The sequence below is a fragment of the Cynocephalus volans genome, chromosome 5 (genome assembly GCF_027409185.1).
Source record: "Cynocephalus volans isolate mCynVol1 chromosome 5, mCynVol1.pri, whole genome shotgun sequence".
Taxonomy (NCBI): Eukaryota; Metazoa; Chordata; class Mammalia; order Dermoptera; family Cynocephalidae; genus Cynocephalus; species Cynocephalus volans.
Genome location: NC_084464.1, coordinates 110,836,570 through 110,862,927, shown reverse-complemented (window position 1 = coordinate 110,862,927; position 26,358 = coordinate 110,836,570). Strand labels below are relative to the sequence as shown.

At 37.2% G+C, this 26,358-nt stretch overlaps 2 protein-coding genes across 4 annotated transcripts in view; both read right to left on the bottom strand.

Moving 5' to 3' along the window:
* Positions 1-26,358, bottom strand: part of AFG1L (AFG1 like ATPase) — a 184,725-nt gene that overhangs the window by 12,630 nt on the left and 145,737 nt on the right. For all 3 annotated transcript variants that reach the window (XM_063097573.1, XM_063097575.1, XM_063097574.1), the window contains 2 exons: positions 21,262-21,332; positions 20,905-21,005 (listed from right to left, as the gene is read on the bottom strand). In XM_063097573.1, the coding sequence (XP_062953643.1) occupies positions 20,905-21,005; positions 21,262-21,332 (172 nt within the window). The remainder of the gene's footprint in view (positions 1-20,904; positions 21,006-21,261; positions 21,333-26,358) is intronic.
* Positions 3,131-4,708, bottom strand: LOC134378448 (membrane-associated progesterone receptor component 1-like). Its single transcript, XM_063097556.1, has one exon. The coding sequence runs from the start codon at positions 4,706-4,708 to the stop codon at positions 4,121-4,123; it is 588 nt and encodes a 195-aa protein (XP_062953626.1). The 3' UTR covers positions 3,131-4,120.

Here is a 26,358-nt window from a genome sequence, read left to right as displayed (position 1 = left end):
ATAAAACATAATTGGTGAATAAATGAATACACCATCACCAAGTCTTCTTCAAAATCAATTACATGTACTGAGTGTTTAACAAATATGAGGCATTGTACTAAATCTTACAAGAACTTTGTAAAACACAGAGAAAGCACATTTCTCCACTCTTTTGACTGCACTAACATACAACTAAGTTGCATACTCATGACGTCTATGGCAGTTGCAAATTTTTATGCTTTTGTTTTGCATTAGCTGATCCTCCTATGTAAGTAGACCACAGCACGACATTTTTTGAAACCATAATTATTGTGAATTCATGCATTTCTGCCCTACGAGTAATTAAAGTATATGATTACTTTTGAGTACTAAATGGCACTTCAGTTAGCATCCTTGAGTATGTTATTCTAGCTCAAAATTCAAGTAGCATTATCTAATGCAGATTCTTATGACAGATAATGATGACATTCTCCATCTTTCTACCTGAGCAATTAAAAAGTTTAATAGTCTTTGATGTGGCTGGTTATCTGAATAATTTTCTAAACAGGAACAATTAAAGTCCACTTACTCGATGGTTTGTGCATTCTCGACTATTGTTCCAAACTCTTTGTTTCTGTGGAAACCTGATGAAAACTTTAAAAACTTTAAATCTGTAATGAGTTTGCAAAGAGCATTTGTTTTCCTTAATTACCGAGAGTACACAGCTGGATTATATGTAGCACAGTTTCTCTAACAAACTTTTAGGAAAAAAGAGCTTGGCTGCTATCTTCTTTCTCCTGTATGAGAAATGCACAGTTGTCTGCTTTGGTTCTAACCCTGGTGCCAGGAATGGGGATTTTCTCAATGCCACCCTAATGTGAAGTGTGTGAGCGTTACCATCACACTGCCTTCTGCCCTACAATAAGCAGCTGGTGCACTTCAGCATACACGGATGAGCTGTCAGCTTGAATTTCTTTTTTCTCTGCCTGGCTAATGCTTGTTCTGCCACCATTATTTCAGCTCAAGTAGGACGATTATATTTCAAGTTCTGTCTAGATTATACAGTCCTCAGGGTTAGTTTTTATTTATATAGACTCTTCTTTATAAATTCCTTAGAGTGATACCCTGATAGCTCCTTATTAAACAAATAAGTATGGCATCTTGCTTTGTTTACATAGAAATGATAATACCTCATATCTTAAAGAGAAGTACCTTTCAATAGGAAAAAATGCTTGAATGGAATTAGGATGAATGTATCCTTTTCAAAACAAACTGAAAATATCATATGAATCGATATTAAAACAACTTGTATGGCTAAACATTCTCTGTCTTTATATTATATAGATTTCCATGTCCCTGGAGTCATAGGGCTCTTTAGAGGAGTACTGAGAAAAGAAAGATTTATTTCCTCACAATGATGTATTAACTATTAAGATAGTTTTGATATTATCTTTCATCATGATTGTGGATTTGCCGATTTCTCCTTGTAACTTTGTGGCTATGTTATTAGAGGCTTACACATTTAGGATTGTTATATATCTCTTGTGAATTGTTTGAATTGTTTCCTTTAATTATTACGTAGTTACCCTCTTTATCAGATAAGCTTTAAAAATCCACCTAAAATACAATACTAAACAAAATGAACACAAATGAATGAAAAGCTGATAACTATCATTTTACTCTCATTTCTTTGAGTTCAACTCTTTTAGATTTCAAATATAAGTGAGATCATGTGGCATTTGTCTTTTTGTGCTTGGCAGAGTAGATTTTTAAAGTTTTCTCCACAAAAAATGGTATGTCAGGTGATGGATTTGTTAATTAGCCTAATGTAATTATTCCACATTGTAAACATACAAAATGTAACGTCGTACCCCATAAATATATACAATTATTATTTGTCATTTAAAAATAAATCTAAAAAAGAAAGCTGATAGTTATGTTAATATCGGGAGAAAACATTAAAGCAAAAAGCATTATTAAGAAAACAAAACAAAAAAAAAACTTGTATGTGCCAAATTCCAAATTAATAAATATAATAATTAGAACAGCAAAGCATTGAAATGTGTATATTTGCAGAATAAATAATTTCCCAAGGTTCATACAATACCTTAGTATGAGAAGTATCACTAATATAAAGTCCATAAGCACCTAGCTGGGAAATATCTCACCATTCCAAAAAATGCTACCAACTCACACATTCTACTTCAGATGGCGTTCTTTGGAGTGCTGAGGGAAAGTTTTACTACTTGACTTACATAGTCTCAATGGCGGGAGGCTACTTCTACCTAAATCTGCCAGATCTTTGCTAAACTCTCTATCCCCTTTCAGAGGAGAGGGGGTCATATTTTTAACAGACAACTTGTAGAAACAATGACTTAACAACTGGAAAAAAAAAAAAAAAAAAAAACCAAGGTGGCATACTAGAGAAGGATGCACCCCTCCACTACCTGCCACTTGACTAGCTTTGTGTAATAATGAGATCTCAATTCTAGAGAAGTCTAATTCTGCGGATCCTGGAGCTGACAACTTCCTCAAGACACAAGCCACGTTAAATCAGATCTATCGAGTGCCTACTATGTGAAAAGTGCTATGCTAGGAATACTCCTAGTTTATTGAGGGTGGGAGGTGGGGTCCCAACAATCGGCATAAAAACATTTGACTTAATAGCCTGTAGCATAGAAAACCAAAATGAAAAGTGCGGAGATAGGTTAAAAACACAATGTTAGAAGAACATGAAGTAGAAAATCAGCATCATCATTATTCACAAGCATCAATGAGTGTAAGCATCAATACAACTCCAAGGAAATAAATAAAAACTGCAAAGGCATTTCTATGAAATGGTAAAAATTAGTGGAATGGGTTATACTAACCACCTGGGATTGGGTAAACCAGACTATAGGTTGTTAAACAATTAGCTAGCATCTGACTAGGACGGAGCATGCAATTTTTTTTTTTTTTTTTTTTTTTTTTTACTGGGCAAAACCATTTTATTAACTGACCAAAGCACTTCATCTTGTTTTTTGATTTGAGGTAAAACCATTAAACACAGTTCACAGGAAAATACAATGACTATTTAACTACAATTACAAGAGTTTGAAACCTCACTAGTTCCTATAATACTTTTACAAATTCACACAACTGTATAGTCTACGTAAGCTAAGTTTTAGTGTTAACCAAAAGAGCAATATCAAAGACCTAGACACTTGACTACTACTTTTGCAGTGGCTATAGTTTTGTAACAACAAAATAACTGCTACCTTATGAATACACTTTAAAAACCACTCTGCTAGCAACGTGTACTGTTTCCTCACTCTTCGCGGGTGTGTGCGGAGGCTCTTAGGAAAGCAAACACCAGTTCCTGTTCTGTACTCCCTCTGTCATTTCAAATTGTGTAAAATAACCAAATAACTACTGCCCCACCATGAACATGGGGACTGGAAAGATAACCCTACAATCTTCTTCATATACTTAGGTTTTTAGGCAAGCCAGCTATTTTTTTCCAAAGCTTTCTTCTGAATGTTCAGATCCTGTTTTAATCCTAACCATAGATTGCTGTGTTTGTCAGGGTGTCTGAGCGTCCACATGAGGGCAAGAACAAGACAGTCCAGAAACACAGTAAATATGTTTTTCCCAACTGAGCCCAACTCTGAGGTTTCATTTTGTTACTGGACAGCTCTCTTTGATCAATACATAAGCCTTTGGAACACTGCAGATTTGCTTTAGAGGTAGATAAAACAGAAATGCAGTTAAGTCAATTGAGGAAAAAAGGGATTTGCTACCTTTAGAGAACATCATGACTGAAAGGTGATCCTTTGTTCTTGGTGCACATTTAACCTGTTTACCTGTTTGGGAAATACCCAAGTCTTACCTGTCTCTCAGGAAAAACAAATTTAAATTCAGCCTGTACTAACTACAGATAGAAGAAAAACAGTATTAGCATTTCTATTACAGCACTGCAGTTCACTTTCTGGATTTGTGACACATAAACATCATGCATTCTAAGACAGAAGTTAATTTTATCAGTGTCACCAGTGATAATTAAAAAATTTACTGCAAGTTCAAAACTTTTCTAAATAATGAAATCACCATGTTTTAAAGACAGACTGGAATGTTACAAATGATTCTGCAAAATACAAAAATAGATATGCTTCCACTGAACACTTTAATCATTTTTCCGAGCATTCTCATCTTTTGGTTCTTCATCATCTGAGTAGACAGTGGGCTCCTCCCCTTCCTTCAGCAGTTTACCCACGTGATGATACTTGAAAGTGAACTGAGAGTCCCAGTCACTCAGGGTCTCCTGCTGGGCAGGAGTGAGGTCAGAAAGGTCATCATACTCATCCTTCAGGGCTTCCTTATCCAGGCAAAATGTGGCAAGGCCCCGGGATGCGTCTCTTCCGGCAAAGACCCCATACGGCCCCTCGGGCCCGTAGAACTTGCGGCCTTTGGTCACGTCGAACACCTTGCCGTTGATGGCCATGAGTATGCGCGGGTCCTGGACACCGTCGAAGCGCCGCAGTTCGGAGGGGGTGAAGTCGCGCCGCTTGAGGCGGGGCAGCGGGGGTGGCTCGTCGTCGTCGCTGTCGCTGCTGGCCGCCGGCTGGTCCCCGCGCACTATCTTGTAGAGCAGAAAGATGCAGAGGCCAAGCAGCAGCAGGTTGAGCGGCGACGTGAAAATCTCATGCAGCAACCCGGCGCCCTCCAGCTCGCTCGGGTCGGCGCCCGTCGCCACCACATCCTGGGCAGCCATGATCTCTGGAGCAAAGGTTGGGGCGGGCTAGGAAGAGGTCCGGAACTCGCTGCTCTCTCCTCCCTCTCCGCGAGCTAGTGGCGCCGAGCATGCAATTTTTAATAGACATCTAAAATTTAGGGGGAGTTGAGAATTGCCCCTTCTGGAAATGGAATAAACTGGGTTTGAACACACCAACAGAATGAACGACGGTGAATGAGTTAGTGTAGCTCAGCGCACGCCACTCAGAAAGTCCCCCAAATACTTCTAGAAAATCCAGCCTAGGTACTTTGTTCAGCTTAAGTTTTCAGTTTAACTGCAGTGTGAAGAAGAGTCAGAAGGTAGAGTCTATTAAAAACAGGGCTGCTTCTTTGGTTTGTAAGGCTGGTGGAAATGGGTCTCACAGACCTGGGCTAATCATGTCTTGGAATCTACCTTCACCAAGAGGTCTTTTAACCTGGCTAGTCTCTCCTACTAGTTCTCACAGTATCAAAAGTTTCTGTATTAAGGTAATGAGAGGTTTAAGCTTTAGAGTTTACTAGAAGCCATGAAAACATTTTGGATTTCTAAGCTTTGTTTCTCATGGCTCCCTTGCTAAAATTTGTTTAGCTTTCAGCCAATCCTAAGCAAACCAGGTTCTAGAAAAATGGGAACAACACATGTGAGCTGAACTGTGCATTACACTGAGCATTTAGCCTAATAAAAGAACCCATATTCTCCATACTCAGGAAAACAGATAACATGACATTTCTCAAAAACATGCCATATAAAAACGTGTGTGTGTATAATTATTTCATTGGTTAGTTTAATATTTCTTTAAGGAGCTTCTGAATGGAAGGCATTTAGTTTAATGTTAAAGATGTACAATTCACCCCTTAAAAACATAAAAAATGAGGACAATTTATCATAGCTGCATGTACAGCTAGTTCTTTGAAATTAATAATCTGAATATTAGCAACCTAGCAGAAACTGAAAAAAATATATATTGGCAAGGTGAAGAAAAACAGCCCAACTTTTGCTAGAATTATTTCACAAACTCGTTTATTAAAATAATGCTATAAAAACTCCTTCTAACTTCCCACTGAAAAAGTTATTTTCTTAGCTGGTTCAAAACAAATGGAAATTTAATTATTATTAATGCTTCAGACATAGTGCTGTAATATCTGATTACACAGACTACAGAAGGTAATAAATATATGTGGCCAAGGCTGAAACGTGTTTCCATCTTTTTTGTGTTCTATTTTTGAATATAATAATTTTAATAAGAATGTATGCAATAACGATGAAGTAATTACTAACAGCATTATTATACCAAAATCATTGAAATCAGTACCTGAAGATTAACAGTTGATCATTAACATAACTGAGCCATCCCAAGCATCCCCTCGGTAGAGGGCAGTATTTGCTACATCTCCATGGGGGAAGAGATGTAAATTTGTCTGGCTTTGATATGTATCCAGAAGAAATTGGAAAGATTATCCAGATGGTACAAAATCAGGTTCTAGACCCTCTGACACTGGTCTTGTATGTGCATGTGAAATGAAAGGTGTGGTCTCCTTTGGAAATCAGAGCTAAGCAGCATGAAAAGAGACATTTAGGATACTAAGAAGAAAAAACAGAAAAGGCTTTAGAATAGCTAAGAATTTATTTCAAATTTGAGAATTATAACTTTGAACATGTTGAAGTCTTGTAAATGCAGAGGTTTTGTTACTTTTGTTTTGGTTTTTGCTGCCATTGTTTTTGTTTGTTTTGCTTTCCTTGAGTGAGTCCATTGGGGAGGAACTGAATCCTCTTGGACTTGGATTTTTGAAAAGCTTAATCAGAGTTGGGAAAGAAGTGGATATCAAAGAGTTATTATTCTTCCTCCCACTGTTCTGCTTTCCAAATCATGGAAATACTGGGTAAAAAATACTAATTCATAGTCTACAGATATTAAAAAGTGAATGAGAGCAAGGCTAAATGTCATTCTGTGCTGCTGGATACACAAAGGGACAAATCCTTCAAGCTATGAATAAGACTGGTAGAATTATTCACTTCATCTTCTTGCCAAAAAGACAACCTTGAATTATCTACTGCCCCAATTTTATTAATGGATAAAATATTTATGAAAGTCCTGAACAACATAAGTCTATCTAACCTTTTAAAACTGTTTTTCTGCATCAAGCCAGATAACAAAGAGAAAGGCTTACTTGTAAAGCACTTTTTTGACCTTATAGAACTAGTTTCATTGAACTTTACTTTGTCATTATTTCCCAAGCTTGGATATAAGAATCTGTGTAATACAAACTTGTACTGACAGCAGGAACAGTGCTAAGGAAATGGTCCACTGGCATCTTTCAGAAGTCTCTTTATGAAAGGCCCAAGAGCCAGAGAAATCTTCACTTCTTCTGAGTAGCTGACTTGCTTCTAATCTACTGAATATTTTTCCCCTCACTGGCTGACAGGAGGCTGAGAGTTGATTTAATTGCTCAATTTTAAGAATTGTGCAGAAGTTTATGACATGAATTTATGTATAACTTCTTTCAACTTAACTATTCTCTATTTTCCCTCTGCCTTAATTTTTTAAAAAAAATCTATTAATTTAATTCTATTTGTGTGTGTATGCATGTGTACACACATATAAAATAATTTTTGGAATCAAACAAGGTATAAATAAATACATGCTAAAATTATTCTTTTTCTATTTCTTTTTAAAGCTTATTGAGTTACTTAGTTTGCTTTTAGTTAAATAAGAAGCAAAAAAGAATAGGGCAAATAAAATGTGAGTAAGAACTTCAGATAGTAAACAGCAACGCTTCGTTTAATTTTGTTACTTAAGTATGTACTAACCATCTATCAGTTGCTTAGTACTAAATGTAAAGAGTAGTATTTTTAGAGAAGGTGGGTTTTCAGCAGAGGGAAATAGCCCAGTGTAAGGAAGTAGAAATCTATTTCATGAACATGGAATTGAATGGATTTTGGTATGAAAGAATAGCCTGAGAAAAACAAAGCATCGTTGGTGTATTAGTCCATTTTTGTAGCTTATAACAAAATACTTAGAACTGGGTAATTTATAAGAAAACAAAATTTATTGCTTAGTTTCTGAGGCTGGGAAGTCCAAAGTCCATCTGGTGGTGGTGACAGTGACCCAGGGGTTTCACATTGCAAGATGGTGGAAGCAGAGAGAGCAGGGAGAGAGAAAGAGACAAACTCTCTTCTTTTAAAGCCCTCAGAACCACACCCCTGACCACCATTTTTAATCCATTCACTGTGGCATGGTTCTACAGTCCGATCACCTCTTCAAGGCTCCACCTTTCAATTACCATAATAGGATTTCCCACCCTCTTAACAGCCACAGTGGGGGCTAAGTTTCTAAAACATGAAACTTGGGGGACACAATTCAAGCTTCAATGAGTTTGGGGGGACATAATTCAATCCACTACAGTTGGCTTTAGTAAAGCAGTGAAGGGGAGATTAAGAAATGGATGGCAAAGGCTCTAACAATCCAGAATGATGTGAGTACTTAATAATTTGGACTTATATTAGGACATGATAGTGAGATGATGAAGAAAGGTCAGAAAAGAAACTGACAACACCAGTAGGTACAGAAGATGAGTTTTACATATCTATGTAAATGTGTATAGTAGTTTACAATTTAGTTTTTCTCACACATGAAAGCTGAAAAGTGGTAATACTATGTTATCAATAACCTTAGAAGCAATGGCTTGTTATACTAAGACGTCCTACAAAGTAACAACCAAATCCCAAGATGTTGCCAATCTAGTAAACTACTTCTATTTTTTTTAATTATTCAATAAAATGGTGGGAAATTCTTATTGTTTCTATTGTGCTTTTGATTCAACTCTACTAGTACCTTGGCTGTTTCCTTCCACTGATTCATAACACATTTTTCAACCCCATCTGTATCCTCATCTCTTCCTTTTTCTATGTCAGTTCAGATGATCTCATTGACTCCTTTAGGCTCCAAATTAACACATCTCTATAAATGACTTCCAGATCTTTATCTTCAGACCAAGATTTCCAATTGTTTGTAAACCCCTTTCTCCTACTTCTGGCATTTCTGTTAGGAGTCCTGCCATTCCTCTAGTCATCCAAACTGAAAATGTCAGAGCTCTTATGTGGCTTGTCCTCAGCCCTGGGCCCCCTCCACATCCAATCCTGTAGATTTCTCTCATATTCACCTTGTTCTGTCCAATCTATTATGCATACCTGATTTATGCCCCTGATCAAGGGTGCAATTAGGAGCTGAAATCCATCGCCTGCTCTGTTTGCCAAGCCATGCATCCTGACATGGTGCAGCATCCACCTAGAGGAAGGGGCACCCTTTTTTCCACATAAAGGCATGATTTGCTCACTTAGCTCTAAGCCCATCCGAAGGGGCAGTTTTATTTAATGCACATAAAGGCTCCACACATAGGTAGCAGCAGTACCAATCTTGTACATCTTTGACAGATTGTTCAACAGATGCGTTGATCAAATAGGAGCTACCCTCTCATTATTGGAAGTAAAACCCTCCTGAGTGTAGTTCTCTGAATATACTCTGTAATTTCCAACTCTGTGTTTTTCATAGAAACATAAAACCTTAGAGGGCAGGAAGAGATCACAAAGGTTGCTCTCATGATCCCCTTTGCTTAGGAAGAACCAATCAGCTACCCGCTCATACCTCTCCCCTCTTGCACCAACAGAATCTCTGACCCTCCAGCCTGCAAGGCCCAGTTTCTCTTTGATCATCCTTTGCATTCCAGTCATACTAATCCTTTAATAGTAATTTATAATCTGCATCACATCCTAGTGATCTATATGTACTGATCACATTTTCTCTTCTAAATTAAGACTTCATAAGAGAGAAGACTGAATCTTTTTCATCTTGGTACGTCCTCCAGTGGCTAGAACTATGCCAGCCTTTCAATAAGTACTCAGTAAATATTTGTCAAATGATTAGGGAGAAGCGCCATAAAATATAAAAAGAGTAGAACTCTGTTACTCTGCATAAGGTAACTTAAATATATAGTATGTTGGTTTATTTGACCATGTTTCCTTCCTGAAAGAAGGACCATCTCAAAAAGAGATACTATTTGCTGACCCACTGGAACTTGCTGGTAAAAGCTACAAACTTTCCTGGAGTGTACTGCCACATTAATCTTCCCAAAACATTACTTTAGGTACCATGTTCCTGCTCAAATACTAAAATGACTCTATGAATCATGAAAAGAAGTCTATATTTCTCTGCCTGGCTTTTATGGTGGATCTGTCAAGGATTTTCATTTTTATTTCTCTTTTCTCTTCAACATACTCATTAGGCAAGTATCTTCCATTCCCCCTGCAATATGTTGTCCTTGGATTTGAATTATGGTTAAAATACCTTCACTCTGCTCATCTATATTCTACTTACCTTTCAAGAGTAAGATCGATTCCTCTTTAAAGCTCATGTCTCCTTGTAGCCTTCCTAACCCTTAGTGTCCTTACTTTTTAACTCCTGATTTACTCATAATATGTACTTAACTAGTGAACACTACTCTTTAGACTGTTATAGCTGAAAGGAAGAATAGAAATTAGCTAATCACATCATACATTTTACAGGTGAGAAACTTGGACCCAGAGTGGTTAAGTGATTTGCCTAAGGCAACTCAGTTAAATAGTATCTGAGTAAAGATTGGAATGGATATCTCCTGACTCAGTTGGGCCTCTTTCCACTCTACCACACTGTTTTGTATTTGGTTCATGTCATTTCCGTTACTAAATTGCAAATTCTTTGAAAGAAACTTCTTACACTTCTTTTATATTCTTTATAATACAGGCATACAGATATGAAAGCACTTATGAAATAGTTGCTGATCACTGAATCAATGTAACAATCTTGGGGGGAGGATCTTACATAGCATATATTTCTTGATTAACAACAAAAGATAAAAGAGTTAAGTAATATTTGACCCTAAAATATGTGGAAATCGTATAATTCCTACGATATTATATTCATTTCTAGTTTTTTCTCAAAATCTTTTGCCTGACTCAGTAATATCTTCACCAAGCTATTTTAGGAAACAAAAATAGTATATTCTAACAATTTCTAAAATTTCCCATAAAATATATCTCAAAGTAATAAAATATCGAATGGGATATATCTTATTGAGTATTCTAATTGGCAATGTACTAAGTAATTACTAATTTTGAGTCAACTGATCGAATGTAGGAGGAAGATACTATGGAGTACATCAAGTCATATACACTATGGTAGAAAACAAACACTTAAAAATTACAGAATAAAAGAATTACCTGATAAAAAATGTTTCTGTTTAAGAAAAACCAAGCCAATGTTGGTAGGTAAGCAATAGAAAAGCCATCAGTGTTAAAGCTACTGTAAAAAATCAAACAAGTATTTTTAAAGTGTTTTACAGTCATGAATTAATTGGTTGGCCTAGATTGTTTTTTTCTCAGCACTTTACCAATCATTTTGTTATACAGGTCTTCTATTTAGAGAACTACTCTTAATCATTATTTAGGGCTACAAACCATTTATTACTAAACGCCAAAAAACACTAAGATCAAGGGTTCAGATCCCATCGCTGGCCAGCCGCCAAAAAAAAGAAGGAAAAAAAAAAAAAGATAAAAGCCAAATGATATAATTTACTTTAAAATTAAAAACAAATTCTATTTTTAAAAAGTTAATGACCCCTTTAATTTGTTAAATTTTAATTCATAATTCTTAATCTTTGCCTGAGCAAGTAAACCATATATTCCTTCCAAAGACTGAGCAAATATTAAATATGTTTGTCATACCTTTCTACAGTAGAAGTGATCTTAAAAGGAATATGAGGACCTGTGTCTACAACTAGCTCTGATCTTGAAATAATTTTATTCCTGAGCCAGAGAACATACTGAAAGTGAACAGCTGTTAGCACACCTCGAGATCCTCAAGGAATCACTGGGTACTTTCTCCCCATCACAGGGACTGGACATGTTTTTAAACCATTTCAGTTAGCATCACAACATAAATATATTCACAGAAAATAAAATCAAGTTTACTCTGTCAGAGAAGCTTTAGGCAGCTGAGTCCAAGAAGTCCACGGGTTGCAGTTTAAAATCTGCAGTTATAAGTGTCAACATTTAAGGAGCTGTTCTTGCCCAAGTTTGGGAAAAGAAGCCGGACAAAACTGTTCAGCCTCGCTATTTGTCCTATCACAGAAAATCTGCCATGTGAAGGAAGTAAGGTGTTCTCTCTACCCAGTTTTTCTTTATTCCTGCTGGCTCCTCTTTACCCCCTTTTCATCATGGAAAGGACCATAATTACTCTAAGTGGCTACAGTTTTCAAATTTCTAATCCAGCCTCTCTTTTATACACATTTCTCTAAAAGTCTTTTCTTTTTTCCTTTAAAATAGTAAAATACAAAAAAAAAAAAAAATGTGTCAACAACTTGCAACCCAATATATAGTGATTTCCTTGGAAGATGTAAATCAACCAACAATTAATAAAAACAGACCCTTCAGTCCAACCTCCAACCTTACAGAGAATTCTCTTTCTATTTTATGTACAAAATTCCAGAATTATGAAATAAACTCAGGTTAAGAAGTTTCTTGTATATATCTTACCTTTTTAAATCAAATTATGGTGTAGGACAATGATGAGACTTTATTACAAAAAACTTTATAATTCTGAGGACCCATATAAAATCGGCTAGGTCCAGGTATGCATGGCAAAATTTTACACCTAACTGAATACGTCCTATATTCCTTCTCACGCATTTAACTGCATTCCCCAAATTGGCATTGCAAGGCAAATGGAGGGCCAGGGTCTTGCATGGAAGATTTGGTATTGGTTGATGATTAGATAAGATGACTCTCAAGGTGCTTTAGCTTAAGGGTTGACCTAGGAACATGAGTAGGGAAAGAGAGAGGACAAGAGACTTAGGGCTCATTGTGACATTGGGTTCATATTCTTCCCTACAAGAATCCCATTCTCTGACCTATTTTCTACTCAGCTCTTTACAATCTCATTTATGCCCTTCCTGTCACCTATGCTTTAGCTGGCTGGCTGCCTTATTTGGACATGGTATTGCCAGAGATCAGCATATGTGGGAAATGAGCACACACAGATCAGCAATGCTACAAGAATGGTTTTGCTGCTGGGAAGGTAAAGGGCCAAGGAGATTCCTGCGCTGCCTCAGCTCTGGTGATTAATGCCCTTATTCCCTGATGTTAATCACCACTATTGGCATCCAAACAACATCAGCCTTGACTCTTAGCCAAATAGTAGAGATAAAAGCTATTCATCCTTCAGTATTTACTGAGAGCATAACAAGCAGAGGACACAAACCAGAAGTAGTTCCCAACCAGTGGTTTCATTTGGAATAAAACCAAATAAAGCATTAAAAAAAAGAAAGAGAAGAGAAATGTCACTTAACAACTCCCTGGGAGATAGTATTTGGTACAGTTATAAGTCTAACGATATATGAACTACTATGATATCAAGATTAGTAGACAGATGAAGTCCAATACACATCTGATGGACCTCCATTCCTTGAGTACTAAGAACCAAGAAGGAAAGCTAACAAACAAGAAGTTGATAGTGAACAATGTGTACACCATGCATATGCATCAACTGATATATATATTTTTTGCCCAGACTTTTTGCAAACACACCTGGCCACCTGTCACTATTTTTAAGATACAAATAACAAACTGTTCTTGCAAATAGTTACTTGTGAGCACAGTTATCAGTTGAGAAAACAATTTTCTGCAGGTGTAAAAATTATATTTCTCAATAAGGAAAATTCAGGTATAGTCAGTTTACTCATTAAGCCTTTAGAATTCAGCTTTGGCTTGCTTGCTTTGAATTGGATTCTTTCATTTCTGGTCCACAAAAATTTAACCCTAAAGCAAGTAGTCCTCAAACTTTTTCATTTCAGAAACCCTTTACACTCTTAAAAATTATTGAAGAACCCAAAGAGCTTTTGTTTATGTAGATGATCTCTCCCAGCGTTTGCTGTATTAGAAATTAAAATTGATGACTTTCGGTCAAGATGGCAGAATAGATGGTCCCCAGCGTAGCATCACTCTCTCCCACAAATCAACCAATTTACAACTATAAAAAAGCAACAACAGCCAAGCTGGGGCCGCTAGAGCTCAAGGGAAGAGGAGGAGAGACCTACGGAGTGCATGAAGACAGGAGAAGCCATGATGAGAGAAAGAAATAACCGCTCTGACCATTTCAAGCCCCAGTCGCATCCAGGCTGGAGCTGCTGAGTGCATGGAGCAGGAGCTGGCAAAAGCAGCAACTGTGCCCTTTGGATGAAGTTGCTTGAAGGGAGCAGGGGAAAAAAGTGCCATGGTGGCCCCCAGGCCAGCAAGGCCACTAAAAGAGTTCCTGTGGACCCACATAGGAGCAAGGAGCCACAACAACTGAAAAAAAAGGAGCCACTCAGAGGCCAGAGAGTCATTGCAAGGGACTGGCACATGGCCCATCCCATGGGAAGTGTTTCCAGCACGGTCGGTGGGGGAGACAGGCCTACTGGGAAAACACTGGGGCATGGCAAGGACAGCTGATCTGCACCCCAATCAGCAAAGGACCACTCAGAGGAGACTGGTCAGGAATATAGAATTCCATGGGGTGCAGTTTAATGAAGACTCAGGCCCAGACCAGAGTTTTTACACAACCCAAGTGCACCAGATCTCTCCAGAGCCAGAAGTACCTATAAAGTCAACTATTAAAACCTGAGCTGCACAAAAAGCCTTCCCTAGGGAATCAACAGTAAAGCAGCAATTTAGCTCAACCACAGAGCTCAAGTACTGGTCCCCACAGGAAGTTCCCCCATTTTAGAAGTAAGCAAAGGACAACAAATTAGTTCCAGCGCAGAGTTTAAATTGTGGGAACAGCAAATAATCCAACACAGAACTGGAAGAAAAAACAAAGCAACGCAACCAGAGACAAAGTTTCATATTAACTAGTAAAGGTCTCATTTCACCAAAGAACACCTATAACACCTAGAAGGACTGGAAGTCCCCTGGTCTACCAAGCCAGAGAGGGGAGAGGTCCGAGGGCCTCAGCAATGCCCCCTGACTACAGCAACCAATCCTAAGGGTGGGGGGCTGAGGACATCAGCCACACCCTCCTGACACCCACAGCCAGCCCAGCAGCAACCACTGAGACACTGCAGGAAGTATCCCAGGCTCTCTCGAGCCAGAGTGGTGGGGGGCCTTGGCCACACCCCCTCGACACGTGCACCAGCCCAGCGACAACCACCAAGCCACAGCAAGAAGGGCCCCGGGTTCCCAAACTGGGACAGTGGAGGGCAGGGGCTTTTGCCATACCCCTCTGACATCTGCACCCAGCCTGGAAATAACCAAACCACCACTGGAAGCCCCCCAGTATCCCCTGTGGGAATGAGGGGGGTGCCACAGGCCTCAATCCCGCCCCTCCACCTTCCTCCTTCTTCCATCCCATTTCCTTCCCCATCCCCCTCTCCCCCTCCCTTCCAACTGCTCCACAACATCCTAGAATGTAAAAAATAATATTAATAAAATTACATTTTCTTTAAAAAAAAAAATTAAAATTGAGAAGATGTTAAATACTTATTAATTCATTTAAAGTAAGAATGATAACACCAAACAATAGAGCCCCAAAATATATGAGGCAAACTGACAGAATTGAAGGGAGAAATAGATAGTTCTACAATAAGCTGGAGACTTCAATACCCCACTTTTAATAGTGAGTAAAATATCTAGACGGAAGATCAATAAGGAAATAGAGGGCTCAAACAACATTATAGACCAATTAGACCTAACAGACATATATAGAACACCCCATAAAAAAATAAAATAAAATAAAGAATGATAAAACCATTATATTAAGCCCATCAAATTAACATAAATAACATTTTTATGAAAAATAAAATGTCTGGATTAATAGAAAATAGCTGGATTCTCACATCTGCTTCTATATTCAATCTATTGCAATTAAGTTGTTTTGGTTGAAGTATATAAGAAAATCTGGCCTTACAGAAATATGTACTTCGAAAAGGGAAAAGTATTTCAATACTCTTATCAAATAATTATGGATATTCTTTGATGCAACATGAAAATTCTACAGGAAGTGCCTTCCACAGAGTACACTATAAAACTGGGGAGAAGAGTAACCTTAGGGTGGAAAAATCTGACAAATACTATCTCAAACAAGTATGATGAAGGTTAATACTAATGGTGATGTCATGTTGACAGTATGGACCCTTGATATGATGTGATGAAAATATCATGTGACCTCAATGGTCTACTCCCCAAAGCCTATAATTCTAGTCTAATCATGAGAAAAACATCAGACAAACCCCAATTGAGAGACATTCTAAAAAATACTTGACTAATATGCCTCCAAACTGTCAAGGTCATCAAAAACAAGAAAAGTCTGAGGAACTGTCATAGCCAAGAGCAGACTAAGGAGGCGTGATAACTAAAGGCAATATGGTGTTGTAGATGGGATTCTGGAATAGAAAAAGGACATTAGGTCAGAATTAAGGAAATCTAATAAAGTATGAATGTTAGTTACTAGTAATGCTCAATATTGATTCATTCATTGTAACAAATGTACCATACTAGTGTAAGATGTTAATAATACAGGAAACCAGCTTAGGGAGTATATGGAAACTCTGTACTATCTCCTCAAGTTTTTCTGTAAACCCAAAACTGTCCTAAAATTTACAGCCTGTTAAAAATTTTTTAAAACTTGACAAGAGGTAGTTTTTAAAATATTAATTGCAATATAGAATCTGAAACAGTATTAGTATACTTTTTGCATTCTATTATATTAAAATCCATTAGTCTTTCTTGCACTTTAAATGGATCTTTTGTCATGTATGATTTTGTAAAAGCATGCATTCGTTATTGGAAAATATCAGTCCAGTGAATTATGTAGATACTCCAAATGTTGACACATTTAATTATACAATTATCAAAACACTGCATTTGTTAATGTCACCATCAGTCTTACCAGAAAAAATGTTTAAGAATTGGGAAGCTGTCAAGCTCATGGTGGTGGAAACAAGTTCTCCAAAATTCTAATTTTCACTTGTTTGCTCAAATTTTATCACTGGCAACAAATATTGTCAGTTGTTTTCCTTGAGATGACAGACTAACTTTGTTCATTTTCAAGAAAACGTCTATCAAACATTATGAGAAAATGTGTGCCAAATCTGAATAACCAGTTTGTGCTATTTAGTATTTCAAGCAAAAATGATATTCTGTGAAAAAAGTGGCTAGTTCAGCTTGCAACTTAAACATCTGCACAAGTGCTTTTCCTCAAGACAGCCACTGTATTTGTTCTACAGCAGAAGTGTTTTATTACGTATACTTCCCACTTCATAACAAAGATATTAAAGACATGTTCTCAAGGTTGAAATTTAACAAAAATTAATAATGTTTACTGCTTCTTCAAGGATATTCTTAAATGGAACTGGATTTTTTTTCCTTTTTTTTACTATGAGTACATGGCAGTGAAGAACACAATACGATTTGGTGCCACTACCTTGATTCATGCTAAGAATGTTTTACACATCACTGCTTTTGCACCATTACTGTAAATGTTACCACAGTGAAAAAGGCAAAAAGTGCCCTAGTATTATGATAGAGAATTTAGACCTCTAGGACCTGTGAAAGGGTCTCAGGGACCCCGAGAGGGCTATGAACCATACTTTGAGAACCAATGACTTAAGTTATATTTCTTAAGCCATATTTCTGACTTCTCCAATATCCTCTGATTAAAAGCCAAGTAACTGTGTCAAAGTAAGGAAAGGAAACCTGAAAGCTCATATCATGTCCAGAGATGAATCTGTTTCATTTTTCTTTATCAAAGCTCTGATATGGAGTGAATGGCAAGGAACAAAGGCCACTCAAACATTTTCTCCTTTACCCTCCCACAGTTCTCTAAGGCATTTTCCAACCTTTTTCATAATATGGCAAGGAGAGAAAATAACAATATTTTTATTGAAAGATAAAGAGATGAGGAAGCTGCCTAAGGCATGAGGCCCCTAGCCTGGAGGTAAAAGCCAGATACAGTCTTCAGGAGGATGGAGGGGCCAGTAGCTGTACCCGTTCCCAGTGTCTATGCCAAGGCATATATGAGTTGGACAGTTCTGTATTAAGGTTCTCAACACAGAGGGAGACTCTCAGAGCTGGTGGAGGTCTATTCCCCAGCCTGCTTTATGCTCCATAAAAGTCTCAAAGCTTAGCTCAGAGGTGGAAGTTTACAAAGTATCTGATTATACTTCACGGTAGAAGCTGAATTATGTTAAATATTTGAAGCAGAACTTGTCCGGAACATTTTGAGATCTAATGTAATGATTAAGAGCATGGAATCCGACTCCCAACTACCAAGGAGTTCAAAACCTGGATATGCCACTTACTAGCTGTGTGACCTTTGGAAAGTAACTTAACAACTTGGTTTCTCAGTTTCTCCATCTATAAAATGGGGACAATAATAGCGCCTACCTATTATAAGATCTAAATGGGTTAATATCTAAAAAGTGCTTAGAATGATGCATTGCTAAGTTAGTTACGTTAGCTATTATTATTATGCAGGTGCTATAGGGTCTCCTAACTGGGACTGCTTCTCTGAGCAGGACAGTGTTGAATTGTAGATTTACAAAGAAAGAGAATCCCAGAGATACTGAGAGGCTAATTGTTAACCTGCAGGATTCCTTGGAAGAGGGAGGGAAGAGGATGGGAAGAGGTGTGAGAAGAGCAGAATGCCCTGGGCCTTCTCCGTTTTATTTATGGCATATGTCAAGGGCTTCCAGTTGAAACCTTCCTTTACCTTATAAAGACACTAATAGATAGTTTCTAAATTATTTTTTCCTTGGAATGGGGCCATAGCTCAAAAATAGTCATTACATACTGCCAACCTATCCACGCTTTGCCAAAGGTTTTTTTCATGATGGTGTCAGCAGTGGTGGTTGGGTGGATCAGGCTTTAAGAACCTCTAGAAAACTAGGATAAGCGATCCACAGCTGGGACTGTCCTAGACACACCAGGTGCCTGCTTCTTTACCTTGTGTTGGATGTTTTTCTTTTCTGAATGGTTTCTGGGAACTATTTAGCCTGGCTCATAAGATCATTATAATTAATTAAGAGTGTTAGGCTACATCTGAAGTTGAATGATTTCAATGGTTCCCCTTCATGCACGTATCCAATATCTGAACTGCCACAGTTACAAGGTTGCAAAGAAATGCAAAATCATAACAAGAAAATAATCACAAATAAACTGACCACTTAAAAATTTAGTCCTTCCTCAAACATCCCTCACAGCTTAATACTAGGTCCTAACCCCACTCATCCTGCCAATGTCTTTTGTGGGTCATTCAGCGCTTGTCTGATGTAGTAAACATCCCACAATTACCATGTAGATAAATGGCAAACCTATCCATGCAGAGTCACTAACGAATGAGGCTCTGGCCACTTGAGGAAGAAAATAATCAACGAAGATAATGACACTACAAAAACTTCAAAAAAAAAAAAAAATTAACATATTCACAAATTAAAAGAGGATTTCGAGAAAACTGACGAAATCCTTAAATATTTTGTAAAAATGATTTCCTATGTGATTGAACAACCAAATCGTGAAGGATGTAATATTTTATCATCCTAGAATTTTGTTAAGAAAGTTATGACAAAAATAAATAGAAATTTGTTCACTGTTTATTCGAAGAGTTTAATCCATAGTTGCTATTATAATCCATATTTTTGTCAAATAAGATAAAAATGACTTATTTTATGTGTTATTTTCATTTTTCACAATAAAGTCCTAATCAATCTTCTTCCCAGTCACCTCTATGAAGGCATAAAGTAAATAGACTATGAAGATTATGGTCCCTGATAAGTGGCCTTTTCCTAGTACTAAGTCTCCTGTAATAGTAAGCAAATAAAAAAATATAAATAAATACTCAATATCTGCTGAGAGACCCTCTTTGCCTTCTTCTCCCAGCATTCGACAGGCCTGTCTTTTCCCTTCCCCACTGGGTCCTGCTGTGCAGAAAGAGGAGGAACTTCATCATTTGGATATAGAAGATTCTTCTCAAGTTTATTCCTCTGGCAAAATAAGTAAAACCTAAATGGAAGCCTTAATCGAATTTTTTTCTGGAGACATTAGGTTAGTACCTTAATGAGACTGATCCAGCAGGAAGGAGTCTGAATGTCCATATCACCCAGAATGACTTTCACCGACAGAGATCAACATGACCACCCTGTCAGAGGATCCCAACTGATCTTAAATTTCATTGGTTCTGAAGCGCTAAATAACTGCAGATTGGATTCATCTCTCTGGTTTAAAAATTACAAATTTATGCTGGTTAGAAGTAATTAAGTCACTAGCTTTTAAGAAAAGTACTCATAAAATGGCTGGCAGATACAAAGACAGACTTCCTTTTTCCCCTTACTGAAAAACAACTTTTCTTTAGTTACCTAAAAGTCAAAATAAATCAGAGACCAGCTGGAATGACAATTTGTACATGTCAGTCGAGGAATTATGCTTAAAGTTATAGCTAATTTGGATTTGTTTCTCTCAAGATTTACAATCAGTAAAAATATTAAAAATCTATCTATTGAGTACCGAGAATTCCAGAGCTTTTAAAAGACACAATTCGTGTCTGTAATGATTATGCAGTCAAGGTCTTTCTTAATAAAAGGTCTTAAATAAATGTGTGTACATGCATTTTTTTTTTCTGCTGAATATATTATTTATTATATAACACAGACGTTGTAGAAATTCACTTTTTTTGACCCTGGCCCAAACAGGTCAGATAATAAGGCAATAACAGATGGGCAATGAGTATGAGGAATGGAAATTCTTTTATGGCACACTTCCTTGAATCATGGTAGTATGACTTCATCTTCCTTTCTCCAACACAGTAACCTCACCTCAGAAATTTTTTTTCAAATCCCTTATGTTTGACTTTTATAAAATGGCCCTAAAACCAGTTTTATTTTTGCTTCCAGCAACAGTTGACAATTCTCTCTGAGTTCCTAATTTTGCTTTAGAGCCCCTCTAAGTGCCAATTTTGTGCCAATATCTATAAAAAGCACATGACAAATATAGATGAGTATTTCCCTTAATAGTGAGACTTTTAAGTCAGTTCTGACTCTGTGAATAGTATTTTAAAATCTGAAACAGGCAGAGAGGAAAACATGGAGTATTTTAACATGTGAAAAGGCCCATGAGTCTGGACGCGCTTGGATACTTACTCTCTCACACAGCTCTTCAAATGTGCAGTCGGCAACGGTTCCACAGGCTTTATTCAGGCGTAGCTCTCTGCCTTGCACTTTTAGAATCCTTGGTCTAGTTACTATGGGAACATGAACAAAGACTCAATCTTGTCTGGATAATTACTATAAAATTCATCTCTTACAGATAGGAAATGCATAGCTTGATGAATAATAGCACATGATTCAACACATAAATTAGACAAAATGCTGATACAATGACTGCCACTTGAGCATGGCATCAACCCATATACAGCAATGGAACTTATTAATTGGTCAGTGGAGATTGGGCATTGTGTTCTAAATGTATTCTCTTTCAAGAGAAATTAACTTACGTACAATCATTTTGTTTCTGAGCCAGCTCATCAAACAACTTATCCATGACAGCCTCCACATCAGCTTCACTTGTGCTACAGTGAAAAGAATAATAGAATATGAAATTAATAACACTTGAAGCCAACATCAAACAGCTGCCTGAGCCTGCTTAGCTTTTTGCCCATAAAAAAAGAGAACAGGATGTTATGCTCTAAATACAAACATTAGATTTAGAATACACTTAAAAGCAGCGAATATTAACTCTCAGGTAGATGATTCTGCCTTATTTGCATACACTGAAAGACTTCTGTGCTTCTAGCTGTTTCCAGTAATGAGACGATACAGGCAGAGTAAATCCATTAATACTATGTGTACACAATGAGAAGAAAGCTGGCTCTCTCTTGCATGCAAAACAAGAGCAAATAAACAAGGCAGTCAAGCATCCAGCAAAGTATCCTTTGAAATCTCTATTGAGAGAGTACATGTGAAATTAAATATTGAAGCTGCTTTTTAAAAAAATAAAGTCAAGCCACTGACAGAGAGGATCAAATATCCAGAATTAAATGACGACTTTCGAAATACCAAGTTGATCTACACATCAATAACTTTATCAGACTTCTAGTATAAGGACCACACAATTTCTCTCAAAAGTGTCCTTGTTGGAAATTCAAGAAAACTCTCTCCTTCTGTCATACCCACCATCACAGCTACGATGAAGTTAGTCTCATCACAGAATCTTTTGTATTCTAATTAGAAATCACCATATGGTTTAGGGAACCCACATATACAAATGTGATAATGCTATGGCCTTTTTTCCTCTCACTTTTTTTTTTAAAAAGAGGGGTTGATAAATTAACAGTCAATAAAATAAACAGGAAGAAGAAATAAATGATGTTAAAAAAAACTTCAAGTGAAAATGTAAGCTTACTTCAACTCTACATACAAACTTATACAGGATGACCTGCCAATATGCTTAATTTTGACACATAAATCACTCTTATCTAGTTGTGGAAGCAATTAAACTAAATTCTTGACATCCATCTTAATAAAGTCTTATTGTAAATTAAATATGACAGATTATCTTTTTTTTACATTAAGCTTAAACTAAACAAAACCAATTTCTCCCTTGAGATAATTATCAGGTGGCAGGCATTTAACACACGAGCACCTAATTCTTCAACTGTTCTAGAGCAAATGCCTTTAAAATGCAACAAAGCATATAGTCATTATTAAGGGTTTAGAATTGTCGCATTCCAAGTAATAGTCACTTCACCTCCAAGGATCTTTACAACATCATTTGTGATGGTTAATTTTGGGGGTGGAATGCTATTTGACTTTCACAAAGCCTTGTAGGACATTTGAGTAGAGCCATATTAAAATAACAAAATGACACTATAGAAAGAGTGATTATAAAGACAAAAAACAACTGTAAAGCCATAAAGAAATGACACAAGCCAATGTAAATGTGTGACCACACCAAGCACATGTATGTTTAGACATCATTCTTAAGAATGCATTTGGAACCAACTCCACATTGCAATGGTGGTGCACACAGGCACAACCGTCAGAGAAGCGAGCTACTTTTTAAGGGACACAAAAAGGAGAGATCAATGCTAGCCACCCAGGATGTCTGCTTGGCTTTTAGAAAGTTAACCTCTCCTTAGGATAGGCACATTCCTCAATATAGGGGGAGAACTAAATTCTGAAAAATAATCAAGATGAAAGACAGGTCTCCAAAAGTATATTTGGTGAATAAACAACTGCTTATAAATTTCCTCGGTGGTGATTTCTTTTTTACTGTGTGCTCTGGTATACTATATTATTAAAATGTGGCTCACTAGATTTTAATCAGGCCACATCTTCTAAGTCATCTATGAAATTGCTGTACATGGTTTCACATACAGCAAAGTTACATGTGAATTATTTTCATTATGATTGTTTTAGAAGAATTTTATTATACTATCATAAAAATTACTCAGAAATTTAAAAAGGCAAAATAAAAAATTTTATTGGTGTTAAGTGGCTTAAAAATAAAAGCAGTTCATAAAAGCAGTTTATGTAACTTATGACTGTATCCACCTAAGCCATCTTGCACTTGACCTCAGGAAGTAAGTCCTACTGACCTCCTGGGGAATAGGAATCTTATGTTTTTGGTTTTTTTAGATGTAACTAGATTGATATAAAGTAAATAAGGGAACCCTGAAAAGAATCCTTACCGGAAATGAATACAGGCACTCCTCATTTTATCACACTTTACTTTATTGAGTTTCACAAATATTGCATTTTTACAAATTGAAGGTTTGTGGCAACCCTGTGTTGAGCAAGTCTATTGGTGCCATTTTTCTAACAGCATGTATTTGTTTCATGTCTCTTGTCACATTTTGGTAATTCTTGCAATATTTCAAACTTTTTCATTATTATTATACATGTTATAGTGATCTGTGGTCAGTGATCTTGATGTTACTGTTGTAATTGTTTTGAGGCACCACAAACTGTTCCCATATAAGACGGCGAACTTAATCCACAAATGTTGTGTGTGTTCTGACTGCTCCACCAACCAGCTGTTCGTTCCCCCATATCTCTCCCTTTCCTTGGGCCTCCCTATCCCCTGAGATGACAATATTGAAATTAGGCCAATTAATAAACCCCAATGGCCTGTAAGTGTTCAAGTAAAAGGAAGAGTCGCATGTCTCCCACTTAAAGTCAAAAGCTAAAAATGATTAAGCTTAATGAAGAAGGAATGTAAAAAGTTGAGACAGGCTAAAAGCTAGGCCTCTTGCACCAAACAGCCAAGATGTTAATGCAAAGGAAAAGTTTTTGAAGGAAATTAAAAGTGCTACTCCAGTGAACACATGAATGATGAAAAAGCAAAAGAGACTTATTGCCAGTATGAAGAATGTTTTAGTGATCTAGATAGATCAAACCAGCCACAACATACCCTTTGGCCAAAACCTAATCCAGAGCAAGGCCCTGACCTTCTTCAATTCTATGAAGGCTGAGAGAGGTGAGGAGGCTGCAGAAGAAGAGTTTGAGGCTACCGAGGTTGGTTCATGAAGTTTAAGGAAAGAAGCCATCTCCATATCATAAAAGTGCAAGGTGAAGCAGCAAGTGCTGATGTAGAAGCTGCAGCGAGTTATCCAGAAGATCCAGCTAAAATCATTGATGAAGATGGCTACACTTCACAGATTTTCAATGGAGACAAAACAGCCTTATATTGAAAGAAAATGCCATCTTGGACTTTCATAGCTACAGAGGAGAAATCAATGCCTGTCTTCAAAAATTCAAAGGACAGGATGATTCTTTTTAGGGGCAAATGAAGCTGGTGACATTAAGGTGAAGCCAATGCTCATTTACCATTCAAAAATCCTAGCGCACTTAAGACTGATACTAAATCTGCTGTGCCTGTGCCCTATATGGAACAAGAAAGCCTGGATGACAGCACATCTGTTTACAGCACGGTTTGCTGAATCTTTTAAACCCACTACTCAGAAAAAAATAAATAAAAAAAATTCCTTTCAAAATGTTACTGCTTATTGACAATGCACCTCATCACTCAAGAGCTCTGACGGAGATGTACAAGGAGATTAACGCTGTTTTCACACCTGCTAACACAACATCCATTCTGTAGCCCATGGATCAATGAGTAATTTTTTTTTTAAAAAAAGATGACCAGTAAGGGGATCTTAACCCTTGACTTGGTGTTGTCAGCACCACGCTCAGCCAGTGAGCCAACCGGCCATCCCTATATAGGGATCCGAACCCGTGGCCCTGGTGTTATCAGCATCACACTCTCCCGAGTGAGCCACGGGCCGGCCCTGAGTAATTTTGACTTTGAGCCTCATTATTTAAGAAATACATTTTGTAAGGCTATAGCTGCCAAAGATAGTGATTCCTCTGATGGATCTGACAAAGTAAATTGAAAACCTCTGGGAAGGAATCACTATGGTAAATGCCACTAAGAACATTCATGACTCATGGGAGGAGGTCAAAATAGCAACATTACCAGGAGTTTGGAAGAAGGTGATTCCAACCCTCATGGATGACCCTGAGGGGTTCAAAACTCAGTGGAGGAAGTGACTGCAGATGTGACAGAAATAGCAAGAGAACTAGAATTAGAAGTGGAGCCTGAAGATGTGATTGAATTGCTGCAATCTCATGATAAAACTTTAAGGAAGGAGGAGTGGCTTCTTAAGGATGAGCAAAGGAAGTGGTTTCTTGAAAAGAAATCTACTGGTAAAGATGCTATGAACATTGTTGAAATGACAAAAAAGGATTTAGAATACCACATAAACTGAATTGATAAAGCAGCAGCAGGGTTTGAAAGGATTGACTCCAATTTTGAATAAGTTCTCCTGTGGGTAAAATGCTATCAAACAACATTGCATGATACAGAGAAATCTTTTATGAAAGGAAGAGTAAATTCATGTGGCAAACTTTATTGTTGTCTTATTTTGGGAGTGCCTCATCTACCCCAACCTTCAGGAACCACCACCCTGATCAGTCAGCAGCCATCAACATCAAGGCAAGACCCTCCACGAGCAAAAAGATTATGATTCGCGGAAGACTCAGAAGATCATTAGCATATTTTAGCAAGAGTATTTTTTAATTAAGGGATGCGCATTTTTTTAGACATAATGCTACTGAACACTTAGGCTACTGCAAACATAACTTTTATATGCACTGGGAAACCAGGAAATTTGTGTTACTCACTTTATTGCAATATTTGCTTTATTGTGGTGGTCTGGAACAGAACCTGCAATATCTCTGAAGTATGCCTGTACGAGGGTACTTCAGTAAGTTCATGGAAAGATTCATATTATCTTTTCATTCAGTTTTTCCACAAACTTTTTGAAATACCTCATATATTCATAATCTCTTAACAAATAACTTATAGCACTAATTTTCTCACTCCACTCAGACTTCAGGCTTTCCTACTTCAGGGGATATAGAAACTCTTCTCACTCAGCGTTCGTTACATTTTTTTACGTTTGAGAATTAGAAAAGTAAAGTAAGAAATTAAAACTTGCCTGTCTATAAGAGCAACGTCGAGGGTTTCGATCTCCATACCAGCCAGCAGCCAAAAGCAAAAAATCAAAAACTTTCCTGTCTATAATAGCCTAC